The 12,061-nt window shown below is 48.4% G+C and overlaps 1 protein-coding gene across 2 annotated transcripts in view; it reads left to right on the forward strand.

Moving 5' to 3' along the window:
- BLVRA (biliverdin reductase A) overlaps positions 1–10,043 on the forward strand; it is a 36,208-nt gene extending 26,165 nt beyond the window's left edge. Inside the window, exons 5-9 of one of the 2 annotated variants that reach the window (XM_062179073.1) lie at positions 1,700–1,819; positions 3,241–3,338; positions 7,024–7,131; positions 7,793–7,964; positions 9,668–10,042. In XM_062179073.1, coding sequence (XP_062035057.1) covers positions 1,700–1,819; positions 3,241–3,338; positions 7,024–7,131; positions 7,793–7,964; positions 9,668–9,926 — 757 coding nt within the window. In that variant the 3' untranslated portion in view covers positions 9,927–10,042. Of the gene's footprint in view, positions 1–1,699; positions 1,820–3,240; positions 3,339–7,023; positions 7,132–7,792; positions 7,965–9,667 lie in introns of both variants that reach the window. The other variant, XM_062179074.1, reaches the window with a different exon arrangement.
- Positions 10,044–12,061: the final 2,018 nt, after the last annotated feature.

The following is a 12,061-nucleotide window of genomic DNA, read 5'->3' on the forward strand; positions in this document are numbered from 1 at the left end:
TGCCACGGTGCTGATCCCCAAAATTATGATTAACCTGCACTGAAACCCCTATTTTATCCATATCTGGAGCTGGGATCAGGCACAGCTCTTGAGCTCAAGGCTGAAATGGGACCTCTCCTTGTCCCTAAAGTGAGTCCTGTGCCAGTTGGCTGCCAAGACTGACACTGTGGGGACTCCTGAACTCCCAGGTTGTGTGGGAAGGTGGCCAGCTCACACCCTGTGCTTTGTAGAAGCCCTGCCATTGTCAGACTGCATTCGTCCCCCATGATCTACCTGCTAAATTCTAGCGCCTCTTCAGGAAGTGTTTACTGAACCCCTCTGCTAGACGTGTTCCTGGCCCTCGTTGAGTCTCCCACCCATATGTCCCAGCACATTTCCCAGGTTTGTCTTACATTGTTGATAGGTATGTGTGTGTGTGTGCGTGCGTGTGTTCATCTTTTCCCCATCTGCCAGACTATGAGTGATTGGAAGGTGAGAATTTTAATTCATTCTCCATAATCTCTCCTGCGGTTCCTAGCATTTACTCATTACTCAGCAGACAAACAGTAAATATTGGTCAAGTCAAGCAGTGTAGACTGGACGATCTCATAAGCAGAAACCTAGCACAATATCCTATGGGAGCCCAGCTTCCCTGTGCTCCCTTTGCCTGCCGCAGCTCCCCTTGGCTGAGAGCCTCTTGATGGTTCCCCATTTTCTTCCGTGACAGTGGCTCCCACAAGCTGCTCTCCTGCCAGGGCAGTATACAGCCAGGGCTTCCAGTTTTCTAAAGTGGGAGCTCCACCATGCTCTGTAGGACTCAGAAGGCTCTGGGTTCCTGTCACCCCTCTGCTCCTGGTCAGCTGTGACAGCCACTGCCTCTCTGGACTTCAGTTGCTCTTTTTTTTTTTTTGGACAGGCAGAGTTAGACAGTGAGAGAGAGAGAGACAGAGAGAAAGGTCTTCCTTCCGTTGGTTCATCCCCCAAATGGCCGCTACGGCCAGTGCTGCGCCGATCTGAAGCCAGGAGCCAGGTGCCTTCTCCCAGTCTCCTATGTGGGTGCAGGGCCCAAGCACTTGGGCCATCCTCCACTGCCTTCCTGGGCCACAGCAGAGAGCTGGACTGGAAGAGGAGCAACCGGGACAGAACCGGTGCTCCAACCAGGACTAGAACCCGGGGTGCCGGCACCGCAGGCAGAGGATTAGCCTAGTGAGCCACGGTGCTGGCCCAGTCACTCAGTTATAAAGGAGGCAGTGACACCTGCCCTCCACTTGACCATCATTAGGCCACAAAGTATAGGAAGGAGCTTATAGTCACAAGGCAGTTTGTACCTCAAAGGCATTTGTGTGTTGGATTTGGATTAGATTCGGTAGTCATAAGAAGTATTTGTAGCTATAAACCAATAGAGTTCATTTCTCATGAGATGAAAGGATATCACCACACTTTTAATTTTATGGAGCAACTGCAAGACTCGTCTAGGACATACATGCCATTGTGGTGGGGCTGGCACTTGATGCTAAGTCCTTTGACTCCAGCCCTGGGGCTGTTCTTCTCACTGTATCATGGAAAATACTCTGAGAGTGGGATGGAGGACATTAATTTCTTCATTTCCAAAAGCTGCTCACGGATCGCTGTGGGGAGGGTGGGGAGAAGGACGATTCTCATTTATCTAAGACGACTTTCAGTCAGCCCCTGAGTTCATTTCTCCATTGTTCTGGAACAGACGAGAGCTCGGGAGCATCGCGGGGGTCCAGCAGATTTCCTTGGCGGATGCTCTTTCCAGCCCAGAGGTGGAGGCTGCGTTTATCTGCAGTGAAAGCTCCAGCCACGAGAACTACATCAGGTGGGGCTTCGGGGCAGAGAATCCTTGCCTTGCACCGTAGGGCAGGACCATGACCAGGGCTGGGCAAGCTGAAGCCCTGCACAGGGGTCTTCACAGCCAGTGGGGAAACTGTGATTGTTCTGTGACCTTAGAAGCTGCAGGAATGCTTTTACAAATTCTTATTGTCGTTTATAAATGTATAAGGACATAAAAACCAGCAAAGCCAGTTTTTAGTACACTGTAGTTTGAAACATTAAGAATGTTTTACTTCTTTGTTAGAAACTCATTGGGATTGGTTTGCACAGTGCTTGCCTTTATCGTCTAATAATACAGCTCAGGCTACGCAGCCACACCCTTGGTGAATTGTTATCGTCCTTTTTAAGCTGGGTTCTGCTTCCAGCATCTCACACTTTGCACTCTCAATGTCATGAAATACCTGAGAGTTCCTTTAATAGGTAGTATTTTTGCCATGAGATAACTGAACAAAGACCTAGCAAGGTCATCCGAGAGAGGGAATTACTTTGTGGAACGGAAGTGACATGCTGCTCTCCCTTACCTGGAAAGCCTAGAACCCTGTAACATTAGTGAGTCCAGGCCTCATCAAAGGAGCCGCAGGTCGGAGCTGCTAGCTGATAGGGAGGTACCAGCTTCTTCCTCAATCACAGCTTCCCACCATGCTGCTCCCCAGAGGGAAGCTGCTCCCCTGTGTCAGTCTCCATCTAGAGTAGAAGAAAGCTGTTTCTCTGGGTCCCTTAACCTTCCATGGCACCAGAGTACATTCCTTTTAAGGAGTGACCGAGCATAGAAGTGTCTGTGCCCTGGTATCTAGGGGATGCGAACCAAAGTCCTGAGCACAGCATTCCAAGGTCCCTCACAGTGAGGCCTCCAGCAGCTTCTGTGTCACTATTTCCCTGCATTTCCTAACCCTGCTCCCCGGCCCCTGTGGACAAAGCCCCACAAAACGCCCCAGTTCCTGCCTCTGCTGCTCGGAGGGGAATGCACCCGGAAATCAGCCCCTGTGACTTCAGGGCCAGTGCAGACGCCATCGGGGAAGCTCAGACTGCTTCAGGCGGAGCGAGGGCTCATGGGGTTTGTGATCTTTATTCACAGTTGTCATGGTAACAGGTAACTTATTTGTTAATGCGTGTTTCTTTCTTTTCCAGAGTAGCTGTTAAATAGTGCTTAATTTTTAAAAAAGAATAGATGAAGAATTAACACAGAAGTAGAAAGTGCTTCCGTCCAGGCTAGCAGGAGAATATGTGCCTAACGGTGTAGTATACACTGAGGTCCCATCTCCTCTGGGGCTGACTCCAGCCCTTTCATGACAGAGTCACGCCCAGAGACTACAGGAGTGCGTTTAGAATCTGCTCTCTGCCGTGCAGAGCATCTCAGTGACGCTGATGTGAAGTGTTCCTTCCCTGTATTCATGTCTTTTACCGCAGGCAGTTCCTCAACGCGGGCAAGCATGTCCTTGTGGAATACCCCATGACGCTGTCCCTGGCAGCTGCGCAGGAACTGTGGGAGCTGGCCGAGCAGAAAGGTGACGAATGCGCTGTCTGTCTGGGACCCAGGCCTCTTACCTGGAGTTTCTGCTTCACTGTAGGCACACACAGGAATGGATAGGGAAAGCAGAGGCGTGGGTGCGAATTTGAGCACTTTTGGCTGAGGCTTATCAGCTTCTTTTAAATTAATGAAAAAACATGAAGTATAGCTCCCACTTGCAGTGTCATGCCTTTATTTTGATATTATGCACATGACACACTGCTAATGGAAAAATTAGAGTAATTGTCTTGCATGGCTATTTTGTAATCTGTGTTGTTTCTCTAAAGAAACAATTACTTAGTTTTTTAAGATTTATTTTACTTATTTGAAAGAGTTACAGAGAGAGGTAGAGACAGAGAGAGAGGTCTTCCATCTGCTGGTTCACTCCTCATATGACTGCAACAGCCGGAGTTGATCCCATTGAAGCCAGGAGCCAGGAGCTTCTTCTGGGTCTCCCATGGGGTGCAAGGGCCCAAGGACTTGGGCCATCCTCTGATGCTTTCCCAAACACATTAGCAGGCAGCTGGATTGGAAGCGGAGCAGCTGGGACTCGAACTGGGGCCCATATGGGATGCCAGCACTGCGGGCCGGGGCTTTAACCTGCTGTGCCACAGTGCCCAGCCCACATTACTTAATAAATGTTTAGTGTATGCCAGGAACTTGGAAACTGTGCTAAGCACATATTAATGAAGCACTTCTTCCTCTCTTAGAAACCCTTGGTGCTAGGTATCATAGTCCACTTTTTGTTGCTGTAATAAGACAGATGTACTTAGCTCGCAGTTTTGGAAGCTGGAACCCAAGCAGCTTTATCTGTCTGGCTTTTGGTAAGGGTCTCGTGCTGCTCCTTATGTGGCGGAGCAGGGGAAAGGGAAGCTTTTGAATAACCTGATTTCTGCTTGTCTATTTTAAGTGGGCCTTCCAGAGAGGCCAAGCAGACTGGCTACTGTGTTCCCTAAGCCCTGGTCACCTAAGCCATTTAGGCACTAGAGGGTACCCTAAGTTCAGGTTAGTTGTCAGTCTCACCAAGGCCCCAAGGCCAGCAGGGATCCCTGGCTTGGATTGACTTGCAGGAAACCCATTTGTGGACCTGAGCCCTTTGGGAAAGCTGGACTCAGATCCAATCCTTGAGGTCAGACCCAGTGTCCCATCCATGCACACATCCCAGAAGTTCCTTGTGTGGTCAGAATGATTCCCTGGCTGCAACAGGAAGGATCAGACCCTTTAGGATGTCCCATGGGATGGAGGGTAGTAAGCGTGTTTGATTACCCCAGACAGGTGCACATTTCCCTGTGAGTCCCTGCCTAGGTGGAACAGTTCGTCACATGCAGCAGGAAGGGGCAGTGCTGAGACTGTATGCCCTCAAGATCTGCTGTAGGTTAGAAGCTGGTAACCTGTCTCATTGATTCAGATGGATGTGCACCTGTCAGTTCTGTAGCTATGGGATGAGTGGCTGCAGTTGGTACTGAGCCCCTTCAAGGTTTGCTGTGCGACAGAGGCTGCAGAGCCCTCTCTCGGCTCCATGGTTGCGTGTTTCTCAGCATGGCCCTGCACAAGGTCGTTCCCTGATTACAGCAAGAGCTGGTGGAGCCAAGACTGGGCTACCACAGGTTCTGCTGTGGGGTGGAGGCTGGTGAATCAGTGACATGGGCTCAGGTGTATGAGTAACTCCTGGGCTGTGAGATATGGGTGAATTTTCCTCTAGTCCTTGTGTGATGGTCATAAGCTGAGACCACAGCTGAGAGCGGGGCTAGGGCTGAGTTGCAGGGTAGCTTTCTGATCTATTGCCAGTACTGACACTGGCATACAGCTGAGCCTTTCTGTCGAGGGACTACTATTGCTTGGTTCTTCTTGGACTTTTTTTGGTAGATGGTTTTGATTGCAGGCTATAGGCCAGAGGCACTGTAAACCAGCTCTTTGGAAAACGGGGCTGTTTCTTTGGAACTTAGCAGCATGATTGGTGAGTCTGGCCTCTCCAAACCTTTCTGGGTCTTGTGCTCCACCAGGGTTCTGTGACCTACTCAAATCTCAAGGCTTATAAAGAGAGGTTTTTGTCCATGTATTGGTGTAGAATTCTTTTTGTTGTACGGGGACATGAGAGGGTTGCTTCCTGATTCTACCATCTTGCTGACATCACTCTCACAATTGCTTTTAGTTAATTTTAAAAAAATGATTTATTTATTTGAAAGGCAGAGTTAGAGAGAGGGAGAGACGGAGAAATAGAGAGAGATCTTCCATCCATTGGCTCACTCCCCAAATGGCCGCAATGGCTGGGGCTGGGTCAGGCCGAGGAGCCAGGAGATTCTTCCAGGTCTCCCATGTGGATGCAGGGGTCCAAACACTTGGGCCATCCTCCGCTGCTTTCCCAGGCACATTATCAGGGAACTGGATTGGAAGTGGAGCAGCTGGGACTCCAACCATCACCCACATGAGATGCTGGCATTGCAGGCTATGGCTGTACCTGCTATGCCACAACACCAGACCCCATCATTTTTAATGAGACAAAAATGTAAAATAGAACACCAAAAACAATGTTATACTGGAGATTGGATATTGGTCCATTAAACAAATAAATTTAGTTGGAACTATATATATTTACACATATATAAATAGATCACTTAAAACACTTAACAATGAAGGTTGCCTTTGTTTTTTAGGAACATATTCATTCCCCACTTCGTCAGCTTTTTGGTGATAGTTATGACATGTGTGAGATGATGAGCTTAGCACCATGAATATAAAAAGGTAGCCTTGTCCTGAGGAGCTTATATTGCTGAATGTTCACATAGAATTGTGTTCATTGAAAAGGTTACTATAGTGTTTACATGTAGCTAGGGAAATAATAATCATTTTCACATTGATATGCCTAAATATTATATCATTTTTGGTGGCAAAAGTTACAGATGATTTGGGAGCAAGGACATCAGGAGGGCAGAATAAGAAGCCCAGGGCTCCTCTCCTCACAGAGATCCTGATTTGGCGTATAGACCAGGTTGACCCTGTGAATACTTCAGAAACCACTGAAGTGCTTACAACACCCCAGAAAAGCACACAGCCAAGAGGAGCCACATTGATGTGGATAGAAAGTCTGTTGTGTTAACCCGAGATAGCCTGCCCACCCCCTAAGCACAGTGTGCAGTGACTGGGAGGAAACTCTGAACTCCTGGCTTCTTCATCAGGATAGAAATGCAAAGGTAGACCATGCATCCCGAATTCCAGGTTGTCAGGGATCTGAAGGTCTGGCTGGTGTCTCACCTGACTTAGACTGTTGAATGGATCTTCAGTATGCTTTGGGTGCCAAGGTGTGGATGTCTAAAGACAAGGATGAGTGCAACGGCTTGTTTCAGCCTAAGAAAGTGCAGTGTTGCAGAAGAGATGAGCAGGGAGCTAGAGACTACAGGTGTGTGAGATAGAGCACATAACTGTTTAAAACGTGAAATTATACTCACAAGCCCGGAGAAGGCCTATCTCTAGAAATGGTTTGGTAGGCATCGAAGTTTCTAATCATTGTTATTGGCCACAGTTCGCATTCTACAAATCCAGTTCAAGACAGACAGATGGCTGTGTTTTCAAATATCCAAATCACTAAGCATAAAAAGAAACAGGCCCAGACTCTGGGAGATACAACCCAACCTTACACCATTGATGGTCACTGCCTTTTTTTGATTCTGTTTTTGTTGTGGCAGGAAAAGTCTTGCATGAGGAGCATATCGAACTTTTGATGGAGGAATTTGCATTCCTGAAAAATGAAGTGGTGGGGAAAGAGCTGCTGAAGGGGTCACTTCTCTTCACAGGTCAGTTTTGGGCGGGATCAGAGGTCACAGGTGAGGTCAGAAGGCCAGCTGGGTTCTTTCCTAGCTGTCTAGGATGTCAGCTTGGATTCGTTTCTGCCAATCATTCTCTGACTCAGAGCTGACCTAATTTTCCCATGCTTCTATGAACAACAAAATGTATTTTTTTCAAGTGATTTTTAATTGCTTGGTGGGCCTTGAGTCCAAAATGTGTTAGAAATCCCAAGCATATTCATGGTTCTGCCCCAGTATAGTAGGCAGAATTTTCCATCCTGAAATCTCGACTGGTTGGGGATTATTTTTCTATAGGAAGTTGTACATGTTTATGTCTACATATCTACACATGAGTACATGCATGTATTAGAAACCTGAAACCTGTTTTATTTTTTCTTTAGTTGGATTGACTGCTATTTCTGGTAGCATGTCTTTGCAAAGCTAAACTTAATAAAAAAGGAAAAAGGGAGGCACCTCTATGAAAGACTTTCAAGCTGGCCATCTGAGTTTTTGTGAGTGTCAGTAGTTACCTCGCACCCCCATCGCATAAGGCAAGGTGTCGCTGCCCTGATCACTTGGCTGTGTCTTTTCACTCCCACTGCACCCCTGGCTCGTCTGGCATCTGGCAGTGCCCCCCTCCCAATAGCCACGCCTTTGTGATTCCCCACAGCTGGCCCACTGGAGGAAGAGCGGTTTGGCTTCCCTGCATTCAGCGGCATCTCTCGCCTGACCTGGCTGGTGTCCCTCTTTGGGGAGCTTTCTCTTGTGTCTGCCACTTTGGAGGAGCGGAAGGAAGACCAGTACATGAAGATGACTGTGCACCTGGAGACTGAGAGTAAATGGTAAGTGGCAGGAAACCTGAGGACAAGGGAGCTTAGGAGTCTTCCCCGAGTGCACCGGAGTGACTCCAGGGGGAGCTGAGCTGGTCTGACACCAGGAGCCAGGAGCTTCTTCTGGGTCTCCCACATGAGTGCAGGGGCCTAAGCACTTGGGCCAGCTTCTGCTGCTTTCCCAGAGAGCTGGATCAGAAGAGGAGCAGCCAGGACAAGACCCAGTGCCCAGATGGGATGCTGGCGCTACCAATGGAGGCCTAACCTACTTATGCCATAGCGCTGGCCACTGAATTAATTTTTTTACATGGAGTTAGACCACCTTTTTGCTAGAGTTTATAATAATAATTCATTGTTAAAAATTTGAAACACAACCAGATTTATTGACAGATTGATTACTTCAGTTAATTTACTTATCTAACTGCTATTTTAAAGATGTCTGATCCACGTGTGATTTTTGATTTTGGGGTGAGCATTAGGAACATGAGTCATTTCAATGACTTTCCAGCCTAGAGATCTCGCTGAGCAGCAGTTCTTCAAAGCAGGTTGGCCCTGCCTGGTTTGTGGGCTGCATGATGTAGCACACTCCGGTGGCAGGAAAGCCATCTCCTCCTGGGGATGCAGCTGCAGCTCTGACTGTGCTACAGCAGAAAGCTTTGGGGCTTGGAGGTTTCTTGTCTCCTTCTTCCAAAGCTTATCTCAGTGCAATCCTGCTCCAGCTCAAAGTAGACATCTTCCCAGAGCTTATCACTGCACATTAGGAGCCACCACTCATTGTCCAATGGCACAGTTAAGTTATTCCTACCTTCTAACAACATAGTGAATTGCAGCAGAACCACAGGTGTGTGGGTGTGGGTATGGGTGTGGGTAGGCAGCCACTTATGTATAGAGAAAGATCTGAAAAGACTGTGTTAAGATACTGTCATTTTAGTAGAAGAACTTATGGATTTCTTTTTTGCTTGAGAAGTCCTTAAATTAATGGTGTGGAATTTTTAGAATACATTTTAAAGAGAAGGTCAGAATACTGAGTGAAGCTATTTACTTTAAGATCTGTGAAGAGGAGGTTTCTCTGTTTTCTGTAAACTTATATCACAGCTTTTACCTGCTACCGTAGAGAAATGATTAATCCAGAGAAGGGAGAGATTGTGGAGTCTATTCAATTTGAATTTTAGATTTTTATGGTGCTGACATGAGCCAGCAGGGGAAATCTGGAGTGGAAACGGAAGTAGTTTGTTAACCAATAGAGGGTATTTTCTGGTGTGTGACTGGGCTCATGGACTTCTCTGAGAACCTAATGAAAACTCTAAGAAATCTTCCTCATAAAAATGTGTACATTGCGTGTGAACAACAGTTGCATGCAGTCTGAGGTGGCTCGTGAGTTACCTGTTGCCCACATCTGGATCCCCTAGAGGAACCCATAAGACTCAGAGTAAAATCTGAATCACACACGAGTGTTTACAGCAGTCATTGAGTGAATTTCCCTGCCTCATAGCAAATGTAAACACAGGACTGTGTGGCAGGAAAACTGGAAACACCATCAGCCCTGGCCTTGGGGAAGCTGGTAGAGACGGGATAACACCCCAGCCACTGCGTTGAGCTGCCGCTCTGGGCAGATGTTTGCAAACTGAAGCCCTGTTACCAGGAGGCTGGGTGCCTGCACACCACCCCCGCGCCCCCACCTAACCTCTCACACTGTGATGCTTTTGTCCTTGCAGCCCGCTGTCCTGGATCGAAGAGAAAGGGCCCGGTTTAAAACGGAACAGATATTTAAGCTTCCATTTCACAACGGGGTCCCTGGAGAATCTGCCTAACGTGGGAGCCAATAAGGACATTTTCCTGAAAGATCAGAGCATATTTGTCCAGAAACTCCTGGGCCAGATCTCTGAGAAGGATCTGGCTGCTGAAAAGAAGCGAATCCTGCACTGCCTGGGGCTGGCGGAAGAAATCCAGAAGGCCTGCCACCAGAGGCAGTGAGGGCCGAGGCCACACCGCTGCCCTGGCAGCACAGCTGGGTTTTGTCAACAGCTGACCGCTATCCCTACTCTGACGATTAAACTTGTTGGTAAACAGGATCAGTTTATGGTTGTGCGCTGTGCTGGGATGAACTTGGGGCTGGGGCCCTGCAGCGGGGATGAGGCTGATAAATGCTTCGTATGCTTCTTTTCATTGACTTCCCAGCAGCTCTGGGCGCCGGGTGTCCCGGGCCTGTTTGTGTTAGTGTCCTGGACAGTCTTTTCTGAAGTCATCTGGATGGGGAAAAGCAGAACTGACTTTACACCCTGCCCGTGCCACAAACCACTACAGAAACTGGCCTGAAACCACTTCCGTGTTTGAAAGAATTTTATTTCCCCCAAAAGTCTCTCACTGGGTGATGATAGCGGCTGCTGGAAATTCTAAAACAAGGTGTAGCCTCTGTCCTTAATAACTCACAGTAGCTAAAGAGAATCAGCCACATATCCCGCTCATTGAAGCTGGCAGATCCCCTGAGAGAGAGGAGTGCCTGTGGACCTGGGGCAGTGTCTAAGGAACATGTCCAGAGCGGATGACTGGGTTAGCTGCGCGCAAGTCAGGGGACCTCCTCTGCCAGTCGCAGGAGAGCAGGACCACAGCAGCCACTTCCCCTTCCTGCCCCTAATGCATTTATTTGCAGCCATGAAAATGCTTTCATAACAGTGCCCAGCTGTACCCTAAGGGGAACTGCAGCCAGGGACAAGAAAGCCAGAGTCCCAGAATCCCTTGTGCTTTCTTTGCGAAGCAGCCACTCTATACCTCATTCTTCTGGGCCCGGAGCACCAGAGAGTTACCCAGACACCCTAACCAACACCAAGCCCACGTTCTGCTTGCAGCCTGCCTGACTAGTGCTGTCTTGTCTGTGCTGCTGTGGGCGGGAACCGAGCTCTCCAGTTCACTGGGTGAGGAATGAAGTTACAGATTCCACAGCTCCAGAGACACGGGATTCTTATTCTCGGAAGGACACTTGTTCTTTTTCTCAGATTTGTAGGAGACACTAAAACTGCCAATTGAAATGTTTTGCTTGGATTAGACAGCAGGGAACGTCAACCTTGAGTCGGAGGGCAGGAGGAAGGTTTTAGGTAGGAGGCTTTGTGGTCAGAGGAGGGAGAATAAAGATCCAGGGTCCATGGATGGACCTCACAAGGCCCCAGGTGAGCAGCGAGAGGTCAGGCAAGATCAGTCTGCTGATGGCCAAATGGACACAGTGCCCTGCTCTGAAGCAGGTGCCTTCAGGTGGAAGAAGACAGCAGTGGGACGTAAGCAACTCAAGTGGAGCCACGTTGTGCCAGCTGCCTTGCACATATGTGTGTTAGGAGTAGAGACATGTTGTGCTGGCTACCTTGCATGCATGTGTGTTAGGAGTGGAGCCACGCTGTGCCAGCTGCCTTGCATGTATGTGTGTTAGGAGTGGAGACATGTCATGCCAGCTGCCTTGCACGTATGTATGTTAGGAGTGGAAGGCATATTGTGCCAGTTGCCTTGCATGTATGGGTGTTAGGAGTGGAAGGCATGTTGCGACAGCTACCTTGTAGGTATGTGTGTTAGGTGTGGAGCTATGTTGAGCCACAGGCATACTGTGCCAGCTATCTTGCATATGTATGTGTTAGAAGTGGAAATCTATTAAGCTGGAATGAGTCATAAGCAATTAATCAAACAGGTTTGGTGAGCAGGCAGGGTGGGGATGATCAAGTTGCTTGGGGAAGGACTAAGTCCCTAGGAAAGAAGAGCCAAGGAAGGCTGGTAGAGTCTCAAGCTGAGAAACAAGAAAGCCCCAGAACTCAACGGATGCAATCTGCATTTCCACAAGACGTGGTCCCCTCATAGCTTGTCTGTATTCCAGGGAAGGGGTGGGAAGGCGTGTCGCACTTGGCTCCCAGGGGTCTTTCTCTGCCTCAGCACAGGGCCATATATTATGCTAATTAATTGACCTGCACAGGAACCAGCCCATTCCCCGTCATGTCCAGTCTGCAGACAGTGCTGTGTCTCCAGGCTTCCAGAACATGAACTCTTCTCCTGGGGTAACAGAGCTCATTACATTAAAATACTGAAATTGCCTCCTAAATTAGTGGCATCCATGTAGGCTAGGAAGAATAGGT

This window comes from Lepus europaeus, chromosome 20 (genome assembly GCF_033115175.1).
Source record: "Lepus europaeus isolate LE1 chromosome 20, mLepTim1.pri, whole genome shotgun sequence".
Taxonomy (NCBI): Eukaryota; Metazoa; Chordata; class Mammalia; order Lagomorpha; family Leporidae; genus Lepus; species Lepus europaeus.